The sequence below is a fragment of the Schistocerca nitens genome, chromosome 2 (genome assembly GCF_023898315.1).
Source record: "Schistocerca nitens isolate TAMUIC-IGC-003100 chromosome 2, iqSchNite1.1, whole genome shotgun sequence".
Classification (NCBI taxonomy): Eukaryota; Metazoa; Arthropoda; class Insecta; order Orthoptera; family Acrididae; genus Schistocerca; species Schistocerca nitens.
Window position 1 is genome coordinate 207,435,084 of NC_064615.1, and position 27,129 is coordinate 207,462,212.

The 27,129-nt window shown below is 38.1% G+C and overlaps 1 protein-coding gene across 1 annotated transcript in view; it reads right to left on the minus strand.

Annotated features, from left to right (window-relative positions):
* LOC126235914 (probable methylmalonate-semialdehyde dehydrogenase [acylating], mitochondrial) overlaps nt 1-27,129 on the minus strand; it is a 69,288-nt gene that overhangs the window by 35,642 nt on the left and 6,517 nt on the right. Inside the window, exons 7-8 of the mRNA XM_049944869.1 lie at nt 21,859-22,040; nt 19,840-20,019 (exon numbers count right to left, since the gene is read on the minus strand). Coding sequence (XP_049800826.1) covers nt 19,840-20,019; nt 21,859-22,040 — 362 coding nt within the window. The remainder of the gene's footprint in view (nt 1-19,839; nt 20,020-21,858; nt 22,041-27,129) is intronic.

Consider the following 27,129-nt stretch of genomic DNA (forward strand, 5'->3'; position numbering starts at 1 on the left):
GTCTTAGGCTTAACGTCTTCCCTAACAGGATGCCAGTCACCAGCAGGGAAAATGTTTATGTCACAAGGCCTTAATCATGCCACAGTGATTTCAGGAACATGATAGTGAACCCATGTTGGTTTTTTGTCCTCCCAATGGAATGCACTTGGGTCACTGGCACCAACTTCTCACACACCAACATAATTTAAGTGTATTTAGTCACTTTTGCACACACATCTGGTGCCACATTCCTCCAGAACCTTCTTGTCAAATCCATGCCACTAAGAACTGCTCCTGTGTTGTATTCTAGAGATGGACCAACACACTATTAAGCAAGTGGTCATGATGTTTTGGCTCATCAATGCATTTCTCTTTCACAGTATTGGCTATTGTTAGTTATTTTACTCTCTTGATAGTAAACTCATTTAATACTCTTAGTGTCTTGTCGTAATGCAACTCCGTTACATTTGCCAAAATTTAACAGACAACATTTCGTAGTCCTCATTTTACTTTTGATACTCTACATCTACATCCATACTCTGCAAGCCACCTGATGGTGTGTGGTGGAGGGTACCTTGAGTACCTCTATCGGTTCTCCCTTCTATTCCAGTCTCGTATTGTTCGTGGAAAGAAGGATTGTCGGTATGCTTCTGTGTGGGCTCTAATCTCTCTGATTTTATCCTCATGGTCTCTTAGCGAGATATACGTAGGAGGGAGCAATACACTGCTTGACTCTTCGGTGAAGGTATGTTCTCGAAACTTCAACAAAAGCCCTTACCGAGCTACTGAGCATCTCTCCTGCAGAGTCTTCCACTGGAGTTTATCCATCGTCTCAGTAATGCTTTCGCGATTACTAAATGATCCTGTAATGAAGCACGCTGTTCTCCTTTGGATCTTTTCTATCTCTTCTATCAACCCTATCTGGTACGGATCCCACACTGCTGAGCAGTATTCAAGCAGTGGGCGAACAAGTGTACTGTAACCTACTTCCTTTGTTTTCGGATTGCATTTCCTTAGGATTCTTCCAATGAATCTGTCTGGCATCTGCTTTACCAACGATCAACTTTATATGATCATTCCATTTTAAATCACTCCTAATGCGTACTCCCAGATAATTTATGGAATTAACTGCTTCCAGTTGCTGACCTGCTATTTTGTAGCTAAATGATAAGGGATCTATCTTTCTATGTATTCGCAGCACATTACACTTGTCTACATTGAGACTCAATTGCCATTCCCTGCACCATGCGTCAATTCACTGCAGATCCTCCTGCATTTCAGTACAATTTTCCATTGTTACAACCTCTCGATATACCACAACATCATCCACAAAAAGCCTCAGTGAACTTCCGATGTCATCCACAAGGTCATTTATGTATATTGTGAATAGCAACAGTCCTATGACACTCCCCTGCGGCACACCTGAAATCACTCTTACTTCGGAAGACTTCTCTCCATTGAGAATGATATGCTGCGTTCTGTTATCTAGGAACTCTTCAATCCACTCACACAATTGGTCTGATAGTCCATATGCTCTTACTTTGTTCATTAAACGACTGTGGGGAACTGTATCGAACGCCTTGCGGAAGTCAAGAAACACAGCATCTACCTGTGAACCCGTGTCAATGGCCCTCTGAGTCTCGTGGACGAATAGCGCGAGCTGGGTTTCACATGACCGTCTTTTTCGAAACCCACGGTGATTCCTACAGAGTAGATTTCTAGTCTCCAGAAAAGTCATTATAGTCAAACATAACACGTGTTCCAAAATTCTACAACTGATCGACGTTAGAGATATAGGTCTATAGTTCTGCACATCTGTTCGACGTCCCTTCTTGAAAACGGGGATGACCTGTGCCCTTTTCCAATCCTTTGGAATGCTATGCTCTTCTAGAGACCTACGGTACACTGCTGCAAGAAGGGGGGCAAGTTCCTTCGCGTACTCTGTGTAAAATCGAACTGGTATCCCATCAGGTCCAGCGGCCTTTCCTCTTTTGAGCGATTTTAATTGTTTCTCTATCCCTCTGTTGTCTGTTTCGATATCTACCATTTTGTCATCTGTGCGACAATCTAGAGAAGGAACTACAGTGCAGTCTTCCTCTGTGAAACAGCTTTGGAAAACGACATTTAGTATTTCGGCCTTTTGTCCGTCATCCTCTGTTTCAGTACCATTTTGGTCACAGAGTGTCTGGACATTTTGTTTTGATCCACCTACCGCTTTGACATAAGACCAAAATTTCTTAGGATTTTCTGCCAAGTCAGTACATATAACTTTACTTTCGAATTCATTAAACGCCTCTCGCATAGCCCTCCTCACACTACATTTCACTTCGCGTGATTTTTGTTTGTCTGCAAGGCTTTGGCTATGTTTATGTTTGCTGTGAAGTTCCCTTTGCTTCTGCAGCAGTTTTCTAACTCTGAACCATGGACCTTGCCATTGGTGGGGAGGCTTGCATGCCTCAGCGATACAGGTAGCTGTACCGTAGGTGCAACCACAATGGAGGGGTATCTGTTGAAGGCCAGACAAACGTGTGGTTCCTGAAGAGGGGCAGCAGCCTTTTCAGTAGTTGCAGGGGCAACAGTCTGGATGACTGACTGATCTGGCCTTGTAACACCAACCAAAACGGCCTTGCTGTGCTGGTACTGCGAACGGCTGAAAGCAAGGGGAAAATACAGCTGTAATTTTTCCCGAGGGCATGCAGCTTTACTGTATGGTTACTGTATTTACTCAAGTCTAAGCTGCACTCGAATCTAAGCCTCAAAAATGAGACTTGAAATCAAGGAAAAAATAATTTTCCCGAATGTAAGCCGCACCTGAAATTTGAGACTCGAAATTCAAGGAGAGAGAAAAGTTTTAGGCCGCACCTCCAAATTGAAACAAAGTTGGTCCATTGTAATATTCGACACAATTTAGGTGGAATGAATGACTACACAGCTACAGTAGTTTGGTTTGAGTCGTAAGCTTAGCAGTTAAGCTTTACCCGGTAGCAATTGCTATGCGTCAGGCGCTCCGTCCGTATTTATACGGACACCCTTCCTTTTTCATGTGCTTCGTCTGGTTTGAATTGATTGCTTATTTTTCTTTGAACTGATAAGTGCCGTTCTCTTTGTTATAGGTGTTTACGTCACTCTAAGCTCAAAATGCATTACTGTACTGTGTCATGCATTGTTTGTCGCATTCTGATAATGAGTGTTTAGAGCCTGTCACCGCTCGCGGTATGGCTTGCTTTTGTGCACGCTACCGCCGCTTACAATTAAAATTCTTTGATAATGATCAACAAGAACCAAATAATAGACTGCATATGATAGATGATGTTCTGAATGAGAATTTAGCAAAAATTTTTCTCCATTTGAAAATCTTTGCAACGCCTCTTTAGTACATTACATTCTGCACAGAAGTAAGAGTCATCTTAGATTTAAAAATCTAGTCAATTGTCATGCTTCATTTCTGACTATATCACTATTAGGCATAAGAATAATATGAATATAAACATGACATAATATGTATATTCTTCCGCGTTTGCTGTTGTCTCACTCTAGTTTTGTAGTTTATTAGGCAGACAGGATTTAAATAAGATAGCAGCAAACACGGAAGAATACATGACAAAATGTTTATATTCGTATTATACTTATAATGAAGAGAATACTGCATGTGATTCACAATTCATAAAAGTTCCTATTAGCAACCATCGCTTCTCATAAGTAGGAAAAAATTCTGAACGTAGAGCTGGCCATATTGACAAACATCCCAAACAGTCTTGCCAGTCGGATTTTTGTAGTACATTGAAATGCTGCTACATTCGTAGATTAACAATACGTAATTTGTATTTACTTCGTTGGATAATGTATGAAAATGCTGTGGTCGAAAATTGAGGCAGAGAAAAAAGCTCATCTTCCACCTTTTTTTTTTTTAATTTATTTAATGACGCTGAGGTTTTGGTGCCAGTATTTATCTTTGTGCCTGCAAAGCATGCCTGTGTAGCGCTACATATATTCGACGGCAGAAGTTAGTTGTGGCGGCACCTACCAACATTTTTCAGAACTTCCGCTTACTTTGCACTCGATTCTAAGCCGCAGGCGGTTTTTGGATTACAAAAACCGGAAAAAAAGTGCGGCTTAGATTCGAGTAAATATGGTAAATGATGATGGCACCCTCTTGGATAAAATATTCTGGAGGTAAAATAGTCCCCCATTCGGATCTCTGGGCTGGGACTACTCAAGAGGACGTCGTTATCAGGAGAAAGAAAACTGGCGTTCTACGGATCGGAGCGTGGAATGTCAGATCCCTTAATCGGGCAGGTAGGTTAGAAAATTTAAAAAGGGAAATGGATAGGTTAAAGTTAGATATAGTGGGAATTAGTGAAGTTCGGTGGCAGGAGGAACAAGACTTTTGGTCAGGCGAATACAGGATTATAAATACAAAATCAAATAGGGGTAATGCAGGAGTAGGTTTAATAATGAATAAGAAAAAATAGCAGTTCGGGTAAGCTACTACAAACAGCATAGTAAACGCATTATTGTGGCCAAGATAGATACGAAGCTCACGCCTACCACAGTAGTACAAGTTTATATGCCAACTAGTTCTGCAGATGACAAAGAGATTGATGAAATGTATGATGAGATAAAAGAAAATATTCAGATAGTGAAGGGAGACGAAAATTTAATTGTCATGGGTGACGAACTCGATAGCAGGAAAAGGAAGAGAAGGAAACGTAGTAGGTGAATATGGGTGAATATGGGTTGGGGCTAAGAAATGAAAGAGGAAGCTGCGTGGTAGAATTTAGCACAGAGCACAACTTAATCATAGCTAACACTTGGTTAAAAAATCATGAAAGAAGGCTGTATACATGGAAGAAGCCTGGAGATACTGACAGGTTTCAGATCGATTATATAATGGTTAGACAGAGATTTAGGAATCAGGTTTTAAATTGTAAGAAACTTCCAGGGGCAGATGTGGACTCTGACCACAATCTATTGGTTATGAACTGTAGATTAAAACTGAAGAAACTGCAAAAAGGTGGGAATTTAAGGAGATGGGACCTGGATAAACTGACTAAACCAGAGGTTGTACGGAGTTTCAGGGAGAGCATAAGGGAACAATTGTCAGGAAAGGGGGAAAGAAATACAGTAGAAGAAGAATGGGTAGCTTTGAGGGTAGAAGAAGAATGGGTAGCTTTGAGGGATGAAGTAGTGAAAGCAGCAGAGGATCAAGTAGATAAAAAGACGAGGGCTAGTAGAACTCCTTGGGTAACAGAAGAAATATTGAATTTAATTGATGAAAGGAGAAAATATAAAAATGCAGTAAATGAAGCAGGCAAAAAGGAATACAAACGTCTCAAAAATGAGATCGACAGGAAGTGCAAAATGGCTAAGCAGGGATGGCTAGAGGACAAATGTAAGGATGTAGAGGCTTATCTCACTAGGGGTAAGATAGATACTGCCTACAGGAAAATTAAAGAGACCTTTGGAGCAAAGAGAACCACTTGTATGAATATCAAGAGCTCAGATGGAAACCCAGTTCTAAGCAAAGAAGGGAAAGCAGAAAGGTGGAAGGAATATATAGTCTATACAAGGGCGATGTTCTTGAGGACAATAGTATGGAAATGGAAGAGGATGTAGATGAAGATGAAATGGGAGATATGATACTGCGTGAAGCGTTTGACAGAGCACTGAAAGACCGGAGTCGAAACAAGTCCCCGAGAGTAGACAACATTCCATTAGAACTACTGACAGCCTCGGGAGAACCAGTCCTGACAAAACTCTACCATCTGGAGAGCAAGATGTACAAGACAGGCGAAATACCCTCAGACTTCAAGAAGAATTTAATAATTCCAATCCCAAAGTAAGCAGGTGTTGACAGATGTGAAAATTACCGAACAATCAGTTTAATAAGCCACAGCTGCAAAATACTAACGTGAATTCTTTACAGACGAACGGAAAAACTGATAGAAGTCGACCTCAGGGAAGATTGGTTTGGATTCCGTAGAAATATTGGAACACGTGAGGCAATACTGACCCTACGACTTATCTTAGAAGCTAGATTAAGGAAAGGCAAACCTCAGTTTCTAGCATTTGTAGACTTAGAGAAAGCTTTTGAAAATGTTGACTGGAATACTCTCTTTCAAATTCTGAAGGTGGCAGGCATAAAATACAGGGAGCGAAAGGCTATTTACAATTTGTACAGAAACCAGATGGCAGTTATAAGAGTTGAGGGACATGAAAGGGAAGCAGCGGTTGGGGAGGGAGTGAGACAGGGTTGATGCCTCTCCCAAATGTTATTCAATCTGTATATTGAGCAAGCAGTGAAGGAAACAAAAGAAAAATTCGGAGTAGGTATTAAAATCCATGGAGAAGAAATAAAAACTCTGAGGTTCACCGATGTCATTGTAATTCTGTCAGAGACAGCAAAGGACTTGGAAGAGCAGTTGAATGGAATGGATAGTGTCTTGAAAGGAGGATATAAGATGAACATCAACAAAAGCAAAACAAGGATAATGGAATGTAGTCGAATTAAATCGGGTGATGCTGAGGGAATTAAATTAGGAAATGAGACACTTAAAGTAGTAAAGGAGTTTTGCTATTTGCGGAGCAAAATAACTGATGATGGTCGAAGTAGAGAGGATATAAAATGTAGACTGGCAATGGCAAGAAAGTGTTTCTAAAGAAACATCGAGTATAGATTTAAGTGTCAGGACGTCGTTTCTGAAAGTATTTGTATGGAGTGTAGCCGTGTGTGGAAGTGAAACATGGACGATAACTAGTTTGGACAAGAAGAGGATAGAAGCTTTCGAAATGTGGTGCTACAGAAGAATGCAGAAGATTAGATGGGTAGATCACGTAACTAATGAGGAGGTATTGAATAGAATTGGGGAGAAGAGAAGTTTGTGGCACAACTTTACTAGAAGAAGGGATCAGTTGGTAGGACATGTTCTAAGACATCAAGGGATCACGAATTTAGTACTGGAGGGTAGCATGGAGTGTAAAAATCGTAGAGGGAGACCAAGAGATGAATACACTAAGCAGATTCAAAAGGATCTAGATTGCAGTAGGTACTGGGAGATGAAGAAGCTTGCACAGGATAGAGTAGCATGGAGAGCTGCATCTAACTAGTCTTGGGACTGAAGATCACAACAACAACAACAACATTCAAGTCTATTGTTGCCAGATAGAATTATGTCACTGGCAAAACTTATCTCATTTCCTTCTTGCTTCTTGTTATGTATTATCTAGTAAATCTATTCGGTACTACAGATTTAGTTCTTTGACACACTGCAAACACTAACTGGCTATGAATTTGATCTGCCTGCATGGCTGCCAGTACTTTGAGAATTACTTTTTCATTTCAGACTTTGTAAGCATCACTCAGAGGGAGGAATATAGGTACTTTTCACCACATGGTAGATACATTAACAATCAACAGATTATATTGTAATACTGTATATATGAGTGTGATTTTGTTGTTCAGTTAGCTACAAGGAAGGATACTGACCAAAAGATTATAAACTATTCCATCTGGTTTTTATTCTGCCATCAACCTCTCTGCTACATAGTAAGTACAATAGAACTCTGCATTAACAAACCCACTTTAAGGAATTCCCACTTTTCAAAAACAGATTCAAAATGTGTGGAACTTAAAATACAATATAACAATCAACCTATGAAAGAAGTTGACACGGTCAAATTCCTGGGACTATATGAGGGCAAGAACTTAAGCTGGAATACACATGTTGACGTTTGATCAAATAAACTAAGCAGTCTTGCATTTGCAATGCAAATAGTAGCAAATTCCACAGACATGAGTACAGAAAAAAATGCTTATCATAGTTATTTTGAATCTGTCATTAGATATGGGATAATTTTCTGGGGAAGTTCAAGTAGTGTAACTCAAATACTGAAACTGTAAAAGAAAATTGTCCAATACATGTGCACTGCACAGCAAACAGAGCCTTGTCGCCCATTATTTCGAAAACTACAAATCCTTAATGTTACCTTTATATCTGCACAGCAGATAAAAATTATTTGGGGAGAATCATTTTAACCATACATGTAACACAAGAAATAAAAATAATTTTATGCTACCCACACACCAGTTGAAATTGTATGCACAGATGCCACAATATACTGGTATGACAATATACACCAAGTCAATGGGCAAAAACACATGTAACATGAAGCCAGAAATTTTAAAAACAAGGCTACAGCAGATTCTGTGGGAGAAATGCTACTGTTCAAGAGAAGAATTCATAGAGGATGAAATGAGAACTTGGGCAAGGGGTAATAAAGTGCTTGATTTTATTGTAAGTTTGTATAAAAATTATTATTATTATTATTATTATTATTATTATTATTATTATTATGCTGTTTGTTAACATCAGCTGTTCTTTGTCTAATGTGAAATTTTACCACAATTTGACGTGTCTCCTGTACCTGAATCAAATGATTTACATATGTACGTTATGAGACAAACCACAATCCACAATTGGTTCTGGCGAAATTGCCACAAGAACAATGTTCCTGAAATTCATTTTTAATGAATCCCCTTTAAGAGAAAGCCCTTTTTTAAGGAAGAAACACTGAACAGTTTGCAAAATTAAATCCAGTTAAGTCAAAATTCCTAAGTTTTTTGGTGAGTTGCAGGAAAGGATGTCTATAATTTACAAAGTATTCTTACTGTCAATAGGTACGTTATAATTTTTTGCTGGCAAATTCAAATAACTGCCAATTTCCAGTCCCATAAAATAATGGTATTTTGTGCATTGGTTACAAGTTGTTTATGAAAGTGTTGACTACTATATTGTGGAAGTTTCAGCAAACAGCAAAACAAGAACGTTTAAGATTCAGTAGAGACGACAAGTATTTGTGATGTTGAGCAGTCAAAATATTAAACCCTGATATGGCAAAGAAACACAATTTGGCATAGTCTTCATGTCCTATACACTAGCAAATGAGCAGGCATTCGTGAATGTTGAATTTTCTGTCCCACTGTATTAAAAAGGGAGAACGTGTGTTCAAAGATGCCTAACACCTTTGTTTAGCTGCACACTTATCAGTTCAAGACCAAATCTGTATGGTTGTCTTGAATGAAGCTTTGTAGGCTACATTTGGTTTTACCCTTCAGTTTTACCAATTCTGGCAGGTTCATGATCACATGACAATGAGGAACAGAAAAGGGTAGCTACAGCTTGTTATATGGTTGCAGCTGTGCAGCTTTCTATATTTTTTTCTGATATGAAGGGCAAAATTTATTTAATTTCTACATTACAATATTGTGAGTAATCTCGAGCCTCAGAAAATTTCAGTTCTTGTATTAAACATTGTACATGGTTGCTGTGAAACGCATCCTATATACTGTAACTGGATGGATTTAAAAAACCTACTCATCAAGCAGTGGCAGGACAACACACACACACACACACACTGTAGTAAAATTTGCAAGGTTTTTGAAGTCAGTGGCTCCTCCTCCTGGCAGAAGGGTTGAAGGGAAAGGAAGAGGGGTGAAGAATAACGGTCGGTGAGGTCTAGGAAAAGGGAAAGAGTTTGGAGAAGTCGCCCAGAACCCTGGGCCATGGGAGACTTATCAGATGGCATGAGAAGGAAAGGCTGATTGTTGGGACCTGCACCAGACAAGATTTGAAAATCTCATCTGGTGCAGTCCCCCACAATCAGTCTTTCCTTCTCATCCAATCCGGCAAGTTCTGGGTGACTATTATGAAATCTATCGCTTTTCCTACAGCTCACCAGTCCTTTTCCTTCACCCCTCTTCCTTCCCCTTCTATCCTCCTGCCAGGAGAAGGGGCCACTGGCTATGAAAGTTCTCCTGTCTCCACTTGCTGAGTATATTTAAAAAATCTATCCAGTTACATTTTATTTTATTTTAAAATTATAGTTTCCATTGGTAGACTCTATGCAACAATGTTCAGGGTGATTCCAGAATACAATAAAATTTGGAGTTGTGTCTTTTTCTCATAAAAGTAATGATTTACCATCACTAAAGACTAGTATCTTGCAAAGGTGGATGGCCTGCCTGAAACAAGAACACTAATACCGAGCACCTGCAATTTTATTAGCAATGCCTGGATGACAGCTGAAATGTGTACAAAGCTTCTAAGGAGTTTAGATGCTAATATGGGTGCAGCAGAAAGAAACATTATTTTCATTACTGACAGATGCCCTGCACACCTACAGGTAATGACATTCCTCAGAACATTGACATGCACATTTGATTGGTACAGGCCATGCTCCTCCTGATGTGACATCACAGCTTAAATTGTTGTACAGCAAAAAACAAAAGGGCAGATATCTCAATCTCCTTGAGAAGATGGAGATTTCCTGTAGTCTGAAATCTTGGAATTCCATGTTGTTTAATGAGCAGACACTTACGAGAAGTGCCCATTTTTGAAAGCACTTTGAGAGCTTTGCATGGCAGGAAGGCCGTCCACAGCACCAGCAACAAGATGAAAGATTAGCTGGTATTATGTCTTATACAGTGCAACATGCTGATTCACGATATGAGCATAAACTTTGTGTGCACTTAGACTAACCTGTTCTTCAGCAGTTTTTTGTTAAGAGGTGCTTATCAGGTTTCCTAATAACAAATGGTGGACATTATTTTTATTTTTGTGCCCTATTTGCAACGTACAGGGTGACAGTTATTGAACTATATGAAAACAATAGTCATATTGTTGCTAGCCATCTGCAGGTACAGCATGCATAGTGCTTGTGAAGGCCTATGTGAGTAATAACCACCCAACAGCAGCTAAACCAAAGTTTCCTACCAAGTTCAAGCTGAAAACAACTGGTCCAAGGGTGCCAACAACCAAGAATTTGACTTGCAAGACTGAGAGAACAGGTAGTGTTCATGATGACAGTATTGGCCATGTCAGTTGTCCAACAAGGGCGAAAATGCATGAAAACATCAAGAAGACATGCCATTCAATAGGTGACTGTGTGATGTGCAATGTCCAGTCATGGAATAATCAGTATGATATTCCTTGATGACATCATGACTACCAAACACTACATGAAGGTTTTGTAACAGTCTTTCATCCACATTATCCAAAGTGACCCTGTTTTGACAAGATGTGGTTCATATAAGACTGAGCTCGGCCCCATCAAAGTAGGAAAGTGTTTGATGTCCTGGAGAAGTGCTTGGGTACTGCATTCTGGCTCTGGGGTACCCCGACACCACTGGCGTGGGCCTCAATTTGCCGCCATATTCTCCAGGCCTGAACACATGCAACTCCTTTTTGTGGGGCTACATTGAAGACAAAGGTTTACAGCAATAACAACACCAAAACCACTGCTGAGCTGAAAGCAGCCATTCAGATCATTGACTGCACTGATACTCTAACACTTCAGTGGGTCATGCAGAATTTTGCTTTTCATCTCTGCCACATCATCGCCAATGATGGCAAGCATATTGAACATGTAATAGCACAAGTCTGAATATCTGTAGTGACGCTTGCATGTTGAATAAAGCATGTGCATGCCAATGTTTGCAACCAATTTACATTTTTTGCATATAGTTCAGTAATTGTCACCCAGTATATTTGGCCCACTTTGTCATTATTGAAATTTAGTGGAAGTTGGTCACATGAAAAATAGCAATATTATCGGTCCAATACATCATATAAGAGACTATTGTATGGTTGTTAATATCTTGTTATTACTTGTTGTAAATGCCTGTTAAGAATGTATGCTGATAATGTCAATCATTGGGTTGTTCAAGTTTTCGAGGATGTTAAGAGAGGGCATAATGTCCCATTACAAAGGTTAATCTTTTTACATTCAACTGATGTTTTAGGAACTGGAAAAAGGGGGTTTCTGACACTAATTTTTCTGATTTGAGAAATTACTATGTGCTTTTTATTATGTGTATTCGTACACATTTTATCTTGACTGTGTCAGAGGGCATAGTTTTATTTGTTCTTTGTTATGCCTGTGCTGCATTTTTTGACAGTTTAGCTATGACTTCAGATGGTAAAAAATCGTCATTTGATTTTAAAGGTTATTTTTATGTAAGCTATGGTTTTTTCTATTAACGGTATTTACTATAATTGATGTCTCCATGTTGTACGCTCCGCACTACGATGCTTGTTTTGCTATACTGAGCATAAATAGTTGGCTGTGTAAGCTAAAAACTCACTGTATGTTGGATCGACAACCACTAAGGTCACAAGATAGGTTCTTTTGTAATTTCAAAATTAATGTTTACAGTGAAAGTGAAGATACCTGCTGGAAGTAATCATCACAGTACATGTTACACTTCACAGAAAACATTGTGTTGTTATGGTATGGGCCTGCAAGGTTCAAATAGTTCGGTATGTATGAGAATCTGTATATTTGTATATGTTTTCCTGACTATGTTCTTTCTGATGGTGGTTACAAATAGGGCCACATTCGTGTTAAGATTCTCATATCTGATGGTTATTATGTTTTCTTAGCGCAGAAGGTGGTCACACAGTAACTGAACTCTATCTGTAAAATAAAGGATTTCAATCTTTAGGACCTGTGCTGCCATTTATCCAAACCATATTTACAATAATACATTCATGGTGCACAAGGTTCCCAATGGAATTAGACATTAGAAAAATATATATGTGATGCTAATAAGCAACCTCTACTAGTTTTCAAGTTATTTACTAAAAACCAAATTTGGAACAAAAATGCCCTTATTCATGTCAGATTAAGTATCACTTGTATTTGGAATAGAAACTTCTAATTACAAAATCAATAACATTCATGCAATAACAAAGCTGTACCAGGTTTCAAAACTTTATCACATTGTTAAATGGCAGAGCTATTAATTAACGTATGTCCAAGAAATGGGCCATTTAGATACTGTTACCTGTTCCTAGGGCAGTTGACAGCAGATGTTCTGTTTGACGATCCACTGCACCTCTACATAAATACAGCTAAACAGAGTGTGAAAAGAGACACTTATCAATCTGTCTGTGCCAGTCAATTGCCTGTGAGCATTGTGCCTTGGATGGCATCAGAGCTGGATAGACTTTTTTCAGTAAAAGTTGGAAGTGAACTCATGAGGACTGTACTTCATTCTGGATCACTTAGATTTCACAGTAGCAACTGTGTGTGTCACCCGTAACGTTGATAAAATCACTTGGCAATTTATTAAGATATTTTCCACCTTTAAGACAAACAATTAACTTTTGGTGATTAGAGGTCAAGGTAATAGACCATTTTACATTTAACTTCCAATAGAGGTTGCCTCTGAACTGTTAATAATTCTGTTTCTGACAGATATTATTATTATTATTATTATTATTATTATTATTATTATTATTCCTTTTCTCAGACGTTATGTCTGGTCAAAACTGGAAAGTGACGCGGACCTTGATCAAGCGTGACTTCCTTTTAACTGTACAGTATATGTTACATTGCATTTAGGAACTTTCGGGTAATTGAACATTTATCAATAATTACAGATTTCTGTAGTTGTATATATAAGTTTGGATGTAGCTGTATTGCGTTGATGTACTGGTGGATGTTGTGTGGTATGACTCCTGTAGTTGATAGTGTAATGCAGGGTCAGCCAGAAATTCTGCACGCGTGCGGTGCTCCTGCACATGTCCAACTTCCGGGTCACAGCGTGCATGCCGCAGCCGTCAGCGTTCATGTAGTGCATGTTTCTACGCACAGATGTCACTTTATCCACTTGCTGGGATACTCTGTATCGGCGCATTCTAGTGCTCTTTCCACAGCTTGCAAGCCAACCATGGGAAGGTATTTCGCGTATCAAACATTTAAAACACTGTCACAGTCTACTTATTGAGACGTCTACGTTTATGTTGACAGTTTAACCCAGTAAGACAAGTAATACAGTTAACAATTGTGGGTTTTTATTAATACAGCTTGACTGACGGCACGTAAATACTCTTAATGTTTTTGATCTAGTATTTAAGAAAGAGAGCATTTAGCGACTTCCAACGAACCTTATTCATGATTTCAAATAACATTAAACTAATGCAAGGTTTCCTATAACTAATTCTCGGTGCCCTCAGTTACACCCACATAATTTCTGTCTCACTGACCTCTGAACAGAATGATAACCGCAGACCTCTTGATGATCACCTGTTATTTCAATACCATTATTGCTACATCTTTCATCAGCTCCGTCTGAAATCTGCATAATAACCGACAATTAGATGAATGTTACGTTTATCGACTTCAGCTGAGTGTAGCCCTTCACACATAAAAAAAAAAAAAAACCCTAAATGTAAGTATACATTGGAACAATCGGTTTAATGACCAACTTTCCTGATAATAATGTAACATGGAGCAGAATGAGGCAATAATGCACAGTTAGTAAACAATAATTTTTAATTATGAAAGGAATAAATCCAAACACGTTTATCACTGGTCATGAGAAATGATAATCGAGTTTCATGTGTCTCATCCATTTTCTTAAGGACATTTAATTTCGCTTGCCGTTCTTCACTCTTGAGTGCACTACACTCGTCTTTGTGATACGTATTGTAGTGTCTTTCAATTGAAAACTTACGCTGGCCGCATATTATTTGGCGGCATAGCAAACACTGAGTTTTCACCAATGGCTACAAAAAAGAATTGCAGTTCCCAGTCATTTTTAAACGACTGAGAACATAGATCTCCCGTCCTTTGCTTTTTCACAGTACCTGCCATTTCTCAGTACTTCTCTGTTAAGGTTACGGTTATCAGGGGTAAACGAGACTGGGTATGTTGCGCTCTTGCTTTTACCACATAAACAGGGAAGTGGAGCTGCCGTTGTTCATTTAGGACACATGTCTAATAACAGATGTCGCTGTCGCACACATGCGCACATGTGCAGCACTTCCGCACGTCTGCACACTGTGCAGCATTTGGCCAGCCCTGGTATAATTGGTATAATGTCAACTTTATCCTGATGCCACATGTCCTTGACTTCCTCAGCCAGTTGGATGTATTTTTCTATTTTTTCACCTGTTTTCTTCTGTATATTTGTTGTATTGAGTATGGATATTTCGATTAGTTGTGTTAATTTCTTATTTTTATTGGTGAGTATGATGTCAGGTTTGTTATGTGGTGGTGTTTTATCTGTTATAGTGGTTCTGTTCCAGTATAATTTGTATTCATCATTCTCCAGTACATTTTGTGGTGCATACTTGTATGTGGGATTGTGTTGTTTTATTAGTTTATGTTGAATAGCAAGTTGTTGATGTATTATTTTTGCTACATTGTCATGTCTTCTGGGGTATTCTGTATTTGCTAGTATTGTACATCTGCTTGTGATTTGATCTACTGTTTCTATTTGTTGTTTGCAAAGTCTGCATTTATCTGTTGTGGTATTGGGATCTTTAATAATATGCTTGCTGTAATATCTGGTGTTTATTGTTTGATCCTGTATTGCAATCATGAATCCTTCCGTCTCATTGTATATATTGCCTTTTCTTAGCCATGTGTTGGATGCGTCTTGATCGATGTGTGGATGTGTTAGATGATACGGTTGCTTGCCATGTAGTGTTTTCTTTTTCCAATTTACTTTCTTCATATCTGTTGATGTTATGTGATCTAAAGGGTTGTAGAAGTGGTTATGAAATTGCAGTGGTGTAGCCGATTTATTTATATGAGTGATTGCTTTGTGTATTTTGCTGGTTTCTGCTCGTTCTATAAAGAATTTTCTTAAATTGTCTACCTGTCCATAATGTAGGTTTTTTATGTCGATAAATCCCCTTCCTCCTTCCTTTCTGCTTAATGTGAATCTTTTTGTTGCTGAATGTGTGTGATGTATCCTATATTTGTGGCATTGTGTTCGTGTAAGTGTATTGAGTGCTTCTAGGTCTGTGTTACTCCATTTCACTACTCCAAATGAGTAGGTCAGTATTGGTATAGCATAAGTATTTATAACTTTTGTCTTGTTTCTTGCTGTCAGTTCTGTTTTCAGTATTTTTGTTAGTCTTTGTCTATATTTTTCTTTTAGTTCTTCTTTAATATTTGTATTATCTGTTCCTATTTTTTGCCTGTATCCTAGATATCTGTTTTTTCCATCGCTTCTATGCAGTCACTGTGGTTATCCAATATGTAATCTTGTTTAGTGTGTTTTCCCTTGACTATGCTGTTTTTCTTACATTTGTCTGTTCCAAAAGCCATATTTATATCATTGCTGAATACTTCTGTTATCTTTAGTAATTGGTTGAGTTGCTGATTTGTTGCTGCCAGTAGTTTTAAATCATCCATGTATAGCAAATGTGTGATTTTGTGTTGGTATGTTCCAGTAATATTGTATCCATAATTTGTATTATTTAGCATGTTGGATAGAGGGTTCAGAGCAAGGCAGAACCAGAAAGGACTTGATGAGTCTCCTTGGTATATTCCACGCTTAATCTGTATTGCCTGTGATGTGATATTATTTGAATTTGTTTGGATATTAAGTGTGGTTTTCCAATTTTTCATTACTATGTTTAGGGACTGTATCAATTTAGGATCTACTTTGTATATTTCCAATATTTGTAGTAACCATGAGTGGAGTACACTATCAAAAGCTTTTTGGTAATCAATGTATGCATAGTGTAGCGACCTTTGTTTAGTTTTAGCTTGATATATCACCTCTGCATCTATTATCAGTTGCTCTTTACATCCTCGTGCTCCTTTGCAACAGCCTTTTTGTTCTTCATTTATAATTTTGTTCTGAGTTGTATGTGTCATTAATTTCTGTGTAATGACTGAAGTTAATATTTTGTATATTGTTGGTAGGCATGTTATGGGGTGATATTTAGCTGGGTTTGCTGTGTCTGCTTGATCTTTAGGTCAGATAAGTTATTCCATGTGTAAGTGTATCAGGGAATGTGTATGGGTCTGCAATGTAACTGTTAAATAATTTAGTTAAATGTGAATGTGTTGAGGTGAACTTCTTTAGCCAGAAATTTGCTATTTTATCTTTTCCAGGGGCTTTCCAATTGTGAGTAGAATTAATTGCTTGGGTGACTTCATGTTGCAGAATTATCACTTTAGGCATTTGTGGTATCATCTTGTGTGTGTGTGTTTCTGCTTGTATCCACCGTGCATGTCTGTTATGTTGTACCGGGTTTGACCATATGTTGCTCCAGAAGTGTTCCATGTCTGTTATGTTTGGTGGATTGTCTATTTTAATGTGTGTGTTATCTATTGTCTGGTAAAATCTCTTTTGGTTTGTGTTGAATGTTTGGTTCTGTTTCCTTCTATTTTCACTTTTTTTGTATCTTCTAAGTCGTTTGGCCAATGCTTGTAATTTTTGCTTCTTTTCATCTAATTGCTCTATCGCTTCATGTTGTGAGATTTTACCTAACCTTTTTCGTTTTTTGTCTGACATTTCATTTCTTATAAATTGTGTTAGCTGTCTGATGTCTTTTCTCAGTTTTTCTATTCTGGTCTGTAGCCTGTGTTGCCATGCTGGTTTTGTGGGTTTCTTCTGTGTGTTGGTTGGTTCTGATTCTGCCTAGTGTGTATATTTAGTGTAGTGAGTGCTCCTATTATTATTATTATTATTATTATTATTTTCATACTTCAATACAAAGTGATGACATTTTGTTTGCAAAAAATTTCAGGTCACAGTTAGCTTTCAGATTTTCTGCTTGGGAAACTGCTGTGATAAGGCTGCAAATAACATTTTGTTAGCTAGTAACCAGCAACTTGTACTCCAATTTGGACTCTAGTTTGCATCTCAAAACAAAGCATTTCAGTGATTATTCCTGAAACTCTGAAACACTTAAGGAAGGGTTCCAAGTCGTTATGTGAAGGTTATTAACTTCACTGCAGCATTTATATTTTATTTTATAAAAAAGTTATTTACACAACTTTAATCGTGAAAGATTATATGCAAGTTCATGTATGTCAAAATCCACTAGAATCGAGCTTGTATTTTCCAATTTGTATTTTTAGCATAATCAATGTCCTTCATTTCCATTTCTAATAGTATCCTGAGGAGCTACACATACCTCATTTCTTTCCTTCATATATCAGGTTTCACAGATGTTCTCCAAGTCACCATAGCATTAATATTTGTCCACAGTTTTCATATACACTCTTCATAAATTCCTGGATTATTCTTCTCGTTTTCTACTTTGAAACTTGCATCATCTTATTCTTTACAGTAACATGATCAGATGTTTCTTTTTTTTTTTTAAAAAAAAAAAAAAGGTGATGCTTAGAGCATCACATCTAAAATTTTTATTCAAATAATCTTTAGAAGTGGCATGCCATATGGCTTTTCTTTGTCTGTAATCATCCATAAATTTAAGTATGTTTCCTTTGAAATCAACAGCCATTACTACACAAATCCCTTGACAGCATAACCTCAACACACTACACAATGAAACACACAGGGCCCCAGCTGCCTGTCGTCAGCCAGAATGCACGAAGTTCCCACCAAAGGCGGACCTCCATTTCCAGGAAACTACACATGCTCAAAATGCACATGTTTACTTCCACTGTTGGAAATTTATGCACATGAGCAAAGTTGAATAGAAAAAAGGCATTATGTTGAGGCACCTTAACTCTACCAGTGCTACATACCCAGCTTTACGTTTCTGTAACCTATTTTCTACGACAAATCAGAAGACTAGTATTGCTTCCAGAGCCTTAATTTCTCCAGAACCCAAATTTATCTTCCCGAAAGTTGGCATCCATCAGTTTTTCTGTTCCTCAGTAAATAATATGTGTAAAATTTTTTTGACTCCATGACTTATTAAACTGGTGGTTTGATGGTATTCATACATGTCAACAACTGCTTTCTTTGGAATTGGAATTATTACATTCTTCTTTAAGTCTGAGGGTGGTTTGCTTGTCTTATATCTCACACATCAGGTGAAAAGTTTGTCATGGCTGTCACTCCCAAGAATCTCAGCAAATGCCAACATGCAATAATGGTGGTGTCTGGAAGGCAAGAAGACACTCCACTTGAGCAAACATGCCTTTGTTCTTGTAAGTAATGAGAGATTTTTTGAACTCCAAAGGAATCTTGGCAACAATGATACTCCAAAAGTGCTCCACCTGTTTATGCAATTAGAAATGGGCTGAGAATATGCTGCTTCTGTAATAAATTGCAGCCACCTTGTTTCCAATAACAGTGCCCTTGAGACCGAAAACTGTATGGAGCTCAAGACAACTTTGTCATAATTTTACTAATGACTGGCAGGTAATTCATTTCAGGATGGCCAAAAAGCTGTACATTTATGTTAAGAAGGTGTAAGGACATTATAAGGTAATGTTAGAGTGCATGGTTACTATGTCCAATGATGCAGCTTTCATTTCCTGCAAAATGAATATTTGTGAATAATTCCTGGAGATCCTTCAAAGTTAATGTGTGATCAGTAATTTCAGTGGGATAATGTTGCACATTTACTTTATGCAGGCTCACATACTCCTGCATCTCACAGATAACATTTGCCAGCAATTTCATGTTCAGGGTCACCAAGACATTTGATTGATCAATGGTTCCCTTTTATTGTTTCACTGCAGTCCAGATTTAACATTCTGTATAGCTTTTTTGTATGTGAATGTGCAGAGGAAGAAAGGTTACCAGCAGAAAAACTATGGATAAATTGGATGCAATAGCTACCCCATGCCCAATGCATCACTTAAAATGTTTAAAACAGCAGTTGCAAGTGTAACACACAAGAAATACATTGCCAGGGAGTTTTGCAGTAATTAAACTGATGAACGAATGAACACAGAACATGGGTAAGGATTAAAATCTGATGAATTCACTCAACTGACACAGAAAGTTAAGGGTAATTTGAAAATGTAGGTGATAAAACATCCTGAATAATTTCTACAACTTCAAACATTCTAATTTTGTGTCAGAGCATCAGTAACCATAATTCAATTAAAAAAAAAATAGCGTATACATACCTGTCCAACATCGATTTCATTGGTGAATTTTCTAGCAGTTGCTCCATTAGTGGTGAAGATTGCTGTTCCATTACCATACGGATTTCTGTTGATCAGCTGCACTGCTTCATCCAGAGTGTCAACAGACAAAATTATAAGAACTGGACCAAATATTTCCTCCTTGTAACATTTCATACTGGGCTGTAATTTTTTGAAAAATATCTGTAGTGCTAATGTCACAGAAAAATCTTGAGTACATAAATTTATTACCAAACAATGTCATTCACAAATAAAAAGTGATAACTGACAACCTCTCAAATAATTTGCTTCTTGAGATAGTGAAAGATGTGACAGCAAGAAATGTTAGACATATTTCCAGAATGGATTTTCACTCTGAAGCAGAGAGTGCATTGATTTTAAACTTCCTGGTGGATTATAAATGTGTACTGGACCAGGATTCGAAACTGGGACCTTCGCCTTAAAGCTGTGATAGCAAGTCGTAAGTTGCACTTGGGGTAGCTCAGTCAGTAAATAGCAAAAAGTCCCAGGTTTGAGTCCCACTCTGGCACACAGTTCTAACTTTCGTGTCAGATGTGGTCCAACTCATATACAGCATGTCCCACTTTATTCCCCCCAAATAATTTGCTGTCCAGAAGCAAAATGAAAAATGTACCAAATAAATTTTGTTTAGCTGACAGGGGGATATTACCCAGCACATTTGCCTCTCTTTTAACTCATAACGATGTGAATGACAGTACTTTTTTTATATAGCACCCTTATATTTAATTCAGTAATTCACTTCCTCTCAGCATCTGTTGAAAAACTTATCACAGTCATTCAGCCAACTGTTTTCCATGTAAGTTAGCAGAACAGTAATTGCAATAATGTGACTGAATGGCCACTTTGAACTTCTCTTGTATTTCCATTTGTTTACTGTCATCTTCAGCGAGATGATGAGTTTCATTGCCCCAGATTCCTGCAATGAGTCAATCGATTTTGTGTTAAGCTTTTAATAACACAGTGTTTATGTGAATAGTACAATGATGCCGTTTGAACAAGTCTCGTTGAAAGGATGTGGATTACTTCATAAAAAATATAGGTTGCTACTTAGAAGACACATACTCCTGTATGTATCTTGGTAACAAACAAAGTTACAAGAAAGGCAATGACATTGGTTAGTGCATCTGATAAATAAAAAACATTTGTCTGGCATTTTTTATTTGACTTCTGGGCAGTAGGTTATTTGGGGTGATATAGGTTAAGGAGACACCTTATACAGGGTGAACATTAATAAAACTGTCAAACTACAGGGGCGGATTCGTGACTGGAAGTACAGGAAAAAATGGTGCTATGAACATGTGTCCAGAAAGTCATCATTGCCACGGTAGATGGTGCTTACAAATGGCAGGTCCTCTGGCCACATGCTATGTGGTCCTTGTGTGTTGCTAAGGATAGTCCGGTATTCATGTCGGGAACAAGCTGAGATGGTGTTTGTGTACAGCAAAGCAGATGAAAAGAGTTGAGAAGCAGCTTGGTTATAACAAAACAAGTACCTGCACAGATACCAATGACAGCCCACAACATTTCAAGCACCTTTTTGGGCGTTTGTGTTATCGTGGATCTGCTCAGACAGATAGTGGACTGTGTGTACACAGGATACTGAGACAAACCCTCAGTCTCATGAAGTGCTGAAACCCTACTAACTGTTAGTCAATGTGTTAAAGTGAATCGGCAGTTGGAAGCTCTCACCATACTTGCACATCATCCTACGATTTCTTTGAGGTTTCATGCTATCAAACTACAATTCTTCTAACTACACACAACTCCTGGCCAGCAAACATTTGAAGGTGCTGACACTTTGTTTTAAATCCCTTAATTGTGCAAGCAATGTTATTTGTGAACATAAACATCCTCTTTAAGCTGGTAGAAGTCTGAATAGATTTGAGCACTTGCTGCAGATAATATTGTGTGCATGCTCATTTTTGTTAGAACATTCCTATAATGATCTGCAACTAGACATTAACATAAAATCAAACTGACCTTAACACCACTTAAAATTGTGGGTCCAACGAAATTCCCTTTCTCAAAACCAGGTACCACAATATCTCTGCCATCTAGCAGCAACTGTGCTCCATCATCAACACCAGACTGAACAAGATCACAAATTCTTTTTTTGGACTGTGGGGAGATGACTGGGCCTAAATCTGTGCCAGGAACATGACCTGTAAGAAGGAAAAAGGTAGTTTAATTTGATTACACCACTTGGTAGTTGATCCATAAAAACACCATCGAGAAAGAAAAACAGACAGAGAGAGAGAGAGAGAGAGAGAGAGAGAGAGAGAGAGAGAGAGAGTCAGTCATCCCTCCTTTGAATCAAAGTTCAGTGCAGCATTTTGCCTTTTTATGAGCAATACAAACTACACCATATGGACAAAATCTTGTAACAGAACTGGTCAGTCTTCCTCTATCATCACGTACTGTAGAATATTATACTTTGATTAAACTGACATAACTTAATACTTTATTTTTTATAAACAGAAATACCACATGAAATTAACAAAAGATTTATTTTTTGGAAAACATAATTAGTTCTCATACTTCAAATTTAATTCAGAATTGTAATCATATTTGGAATTATCAAAGTCATTTTTTAATTTATGCTGCAGAATAATTTTAGGATAATTTGATTCTCTGGCTGTAAAGTCAAAATGTTTAACATTGCTGTACTGCGACTTCTTTTATCTTCATTCATCTTGTCGAAGTTGGTCAGTTATGGTCCAAGAAGTTAAGTAGCTATCATGGAATAGTGGCCATACAATTAATATGAAATTGTTATGCTCAACTGAGTGGATTCTATCATAAGGGAGACCCACCTTTTGTAAGATTACACTGAAATACGAGATGATAAAAATAAAAGGAATGACAATGAAATGTTCAGATTTTAAGAGAAAACTAAAATCATATCACCTACACAATTATTGCTTTCAGCAAGCCATGTTTTCAGTAAGCCTTATGTTTGATTAAGAGATATGAGAACCATGTGAGTACTTAATTTTAAGTATTATTTTGAACTTACTGCTCACTTAAAATTGCTGCCTTGACTTATTATAACTAAGAAAGTGCACATGCATAATTTATTTTTAGAAACAGAGAGGAGTTCATAATAATGGGTCACATCCAACTCGCTGCACATGTAAGATTCATTTTCTTTTGCTGCTGTTCATTTTCTTTTACTGCTGAACACAGGCTCCTCTACAGCAGTTGTTTGTTCTTGTCATCCACCATGTTTTAATATGCATTAATTGATTCCCCTTGTTTTTCATATCATTCACAGCAGTTTTCATCTGTGTGTGCTATAACAGAGGACACACTGTAATAAGATTTCATAAGAACTTCCAACTGTAACAGGTCAGAGCTCACACTCAGATTCCTGATCTTTGCAGACATTCTGACCAAAGCAAATTTGCTTACCCTCCCTCAGAGAGTGTATTGGCAACCAGATCCCATACGTATTGCCTTTTTTTAAATGTTTTCATTGATGAAAAAATTGAATTTATCAATTAATTAAGCATTCTTTCTTAAATATATCTGAAACAGAGCTTCACAAATAAACAAAACAAAAAGCTCATAGAAGCAGCAATATTTTATTTATAGATAATTAAGACAATCTGTAATTCAGTTTAATTGCTGTCAGTATAGACAAATATAAAACTTCCTTAATGGCAGTTAGATGTAACCTTCAGCAGAATGATTACTTTTCTCAAGCAGGATACTGTGATACAGCTTACTTGAGAAATGTTGCTGGGAACCTTGGGTGTTTTGTTAGTATTACTTTTGGTACACTGGGAGACCAAATGTTGCCTCCACATGTAAATCCTGCTACTTTCCCTCTTACTTCCATCAGTTTCTTACCATTACCTCATTAGTTCACTTCATAATACATGAAGCCACAACCACAAAGCTCTCTCTCAGCAGCCCCCCCCCCCCCCCCCCCACACACACACACACAAATTCTATCCCACATTCTGCCATCTCCAACCCCCAGAAATTGTCAAATATGGTTGTGTGCAACTTGCTACTGCCTCTAAGAAAATAATTAACTTTTATTTATTTATGCTCTTGGAATTGATATGTACATACACATACATAACAGAAAGGCTAATTTGAGAACAATATATGTTTATAACATAGGAGATGATGTACCACTGCTGTCTTACACATGCTGTCCTTATCATTAGTGTGGCAGAGTGAATGAATAAATATTGTATTGACTTTTGTGTCAGTCTACTACTATCTTTTTTGAAGATATGGTCTGTCAGATATTAAAATATTTGTCCTCCCTATTTGTGAATTGTAACTCATGTAAATTTTTCACCTAACACCAGTAATTATCAGAATCTGTAATACTGATGTTCATGAATAACATTCTGTTGAAACAAGAAGTAATAGTAATAACTGAGTTCTCTTTTTGCATCAAATATTGCAGGTATTTTTCCTTCCCACTTTTACCTACAGAACACTATGAGCAAAGGACATGTAGGAGATCCCTTTCAGGATTGAAACTATATTTTGATGATTCTCACACACACACACACACACACACACACACACACACACACACACACACAAAATCAAATTATTGGCGCTGCAAAGAAATTGATAAGTAGAATCTATACTAGCTTTTCTTCTTGAAAACTGGTCAAGAGATTGCAGTTATGATCAAGTAAACAATATTGGGTACAGTAAATATCAACCTTCTGGAACCAGATTTCTCCAGTGTGTGATAGAGCCATGGAAACTCCATTTAGAAGGCAGGAATAGAATGTGGATTCCAATATATGTGCCTTAAGTGATATGTTCACTGTTTCGGTCCTGAGTTGGTTTTAAACATTGCCACCATTATGAGCATTTTTTAGTTTGACACTTGTGTGCTGCAAAATGTATCATTGGATGTAAAAGCAACTATCAGTGCGGTCCAGGGAAGTGTGTTGGGACCCTTTCATGATGTCTATTAATGACCTTGCAGACAATATTAATAGTAACCTCAGACTTTTTGTAGATGATGCAGTTATCTATAATGAAGCACTTTCTGAAAGAAGTTGCATCATAAGTGTTCAGCCAGAGCTTGGTAAGATTTCAAAGTGGACCAAAGACTGGCAACTTGCTTTAAATGTTCAGAAATTTAAAGTTGTGCACTTCACAAAATGGAAAATGATAGTGTCCTATGACTAAAATATCAGTGAGTCACAGCTGGAGTTGACCAACTCAAACAAATATGTGAGTGTAACACTGGACATGAAATGGAATGATCAGATAGGCTCAATTGTCAGTAAAGCAGGTGGCTGACTTCAGTTTATTGGTAGAATACTGGGACACTGCAATCAGTCTACACAAGAGAATGCTTACAAATCATTCATGCGACCCATTCTAGAATATTGCTGAAGTGTGGGACCTGTACCTAATAGGACTAACAGGGAATATTGAATGTATACAGAAAAGGCAGCACAAATGGCCACAGGTTTGTTTGGCCCATGGGAGAGTCACACAGATGCTGAGGAATCTGAACTGGCAGATTCTTGAAGACAGACAAACTATCCCAAGAAAGACTACTAATGAAGTTTCAAGAACCAGCTTTAAATGATAGCTCCAAGAATATACTACAACCCCCTATATATTGCTCACAAAGGGATTGTGAGGACAAGATTGGAATAATTACAGCACACCCAGAACCATTCGAACAGTCATTCTTCCCACACACTATACTTGAATGAAATGGGAAGAAACTCTAATAACTGGTGTAATGCACCTCACAATGGTTTGTAGATGTATTATTTATTTGTAATGATTTACATACACCACTGAAATCTTCCATAACTCACCATCACAACTAGGCATGGAAATGAATGATTTAGCATGAACTGAAGCTGGCATACACTATGTGATCCAAAGTATCTGGACACCTGGCTTAAAATGACTTACAAGTTCATGGTGCTCTCCACTGGTAATGCTAAGATTCAATATGGTGTTGGCCCACCCTTAGCCTTGATGACAGCTTCCATTCTCACAGGCATATGTTTAATTAGGTGCTGGAAGGTTTCTTGGGGAATGGCAGCCCATTCGTCACAGAGTGCTGCACTGAGCAGAGGTATCAACAGGGATGTTACTGTTGTGTAACCACTCCACGGGCCGTGCGTTACGAACAGGGGCTCGATCGTGTTGAAATATGCAACCGCCATCCCAGAATTGCTCTTCAACAGTGGGAAGCAAGAAGGTGCTTAAAACATCAATGTAGGCCTGCGCTGTGACAGTGCCACACAAAACAACAAGGGGTGCAAGCCCCCCTCCATGAAACAAATGACCACACCATAACACCACCGCCTCTGAATTTTACTGTTGGCACTACACACACTGGCAGATCACATTCACCAGGCATCTGCCATAACCACACTCTGCCATCGGATCACCACATTGTGAACCGTGATTCATCACTCCACACATTTTTCCACTGTTCAACCGTCCAAAGTTTACGCTCCTTACACCAAGCGAGGTGCCGTTTGGCATTTACCGGCATGATGTGTGGCTTATGAGCAGTCGATCAACCATGAAATCCAAGTTTTCTCACTTCCTGTCTAACTGTCAAAGTACTTGCAGTGGATCCCAATGCAGTTTGGAATTCCTGTATGATGGTCTGGATAGGTGTCTGCCTATTAAACATTACAACGCTCTTCAACTATCGGTGGTCTGTCAACAGACAAGGTCAGCCTGTACGCTTTTGTGCTGTACGTGTCCCTTCACATTTCCACATTACCATCATAACAGAAACAGTGGGCCTAGGGATGTATAGGAGTGTGGAAATCTCGCGTACAGACATATGACACAAGTGACACCCAATCACCTTGCCAGGTTTGAGGTCCGCGAGTTCCGCGGAGTGCCCCAGTCTGCTCTCTCACGATGTCTAATGACTGAGAGCTGATATGGAGAATCTGGCAGTAGGTGGCAATGCAATGCACCTAATATGAAAAACGTATGTTTTTTGGGGTGTCTGGATACTTTTGACCACATAGTGTACATATTATCCAGTGAGATCTTAGTCGTCAAAATACCAAGGGGTAGGGAGGGGCGAACTGTTTTATGCCCAACTTTTTGAAATATTATAATCTAGTAATATACTTTACATTTGAAAATTTTGACAAATTATTTATGGTTTTTAATGATTTCTTATGCCAAACTCTGCAATGATTTTTTTACAAGTTTTCAGTAAAACTTAACCCAAAAATTTAATGCTTATTAGTGAAAGTCACCTCACGCAGC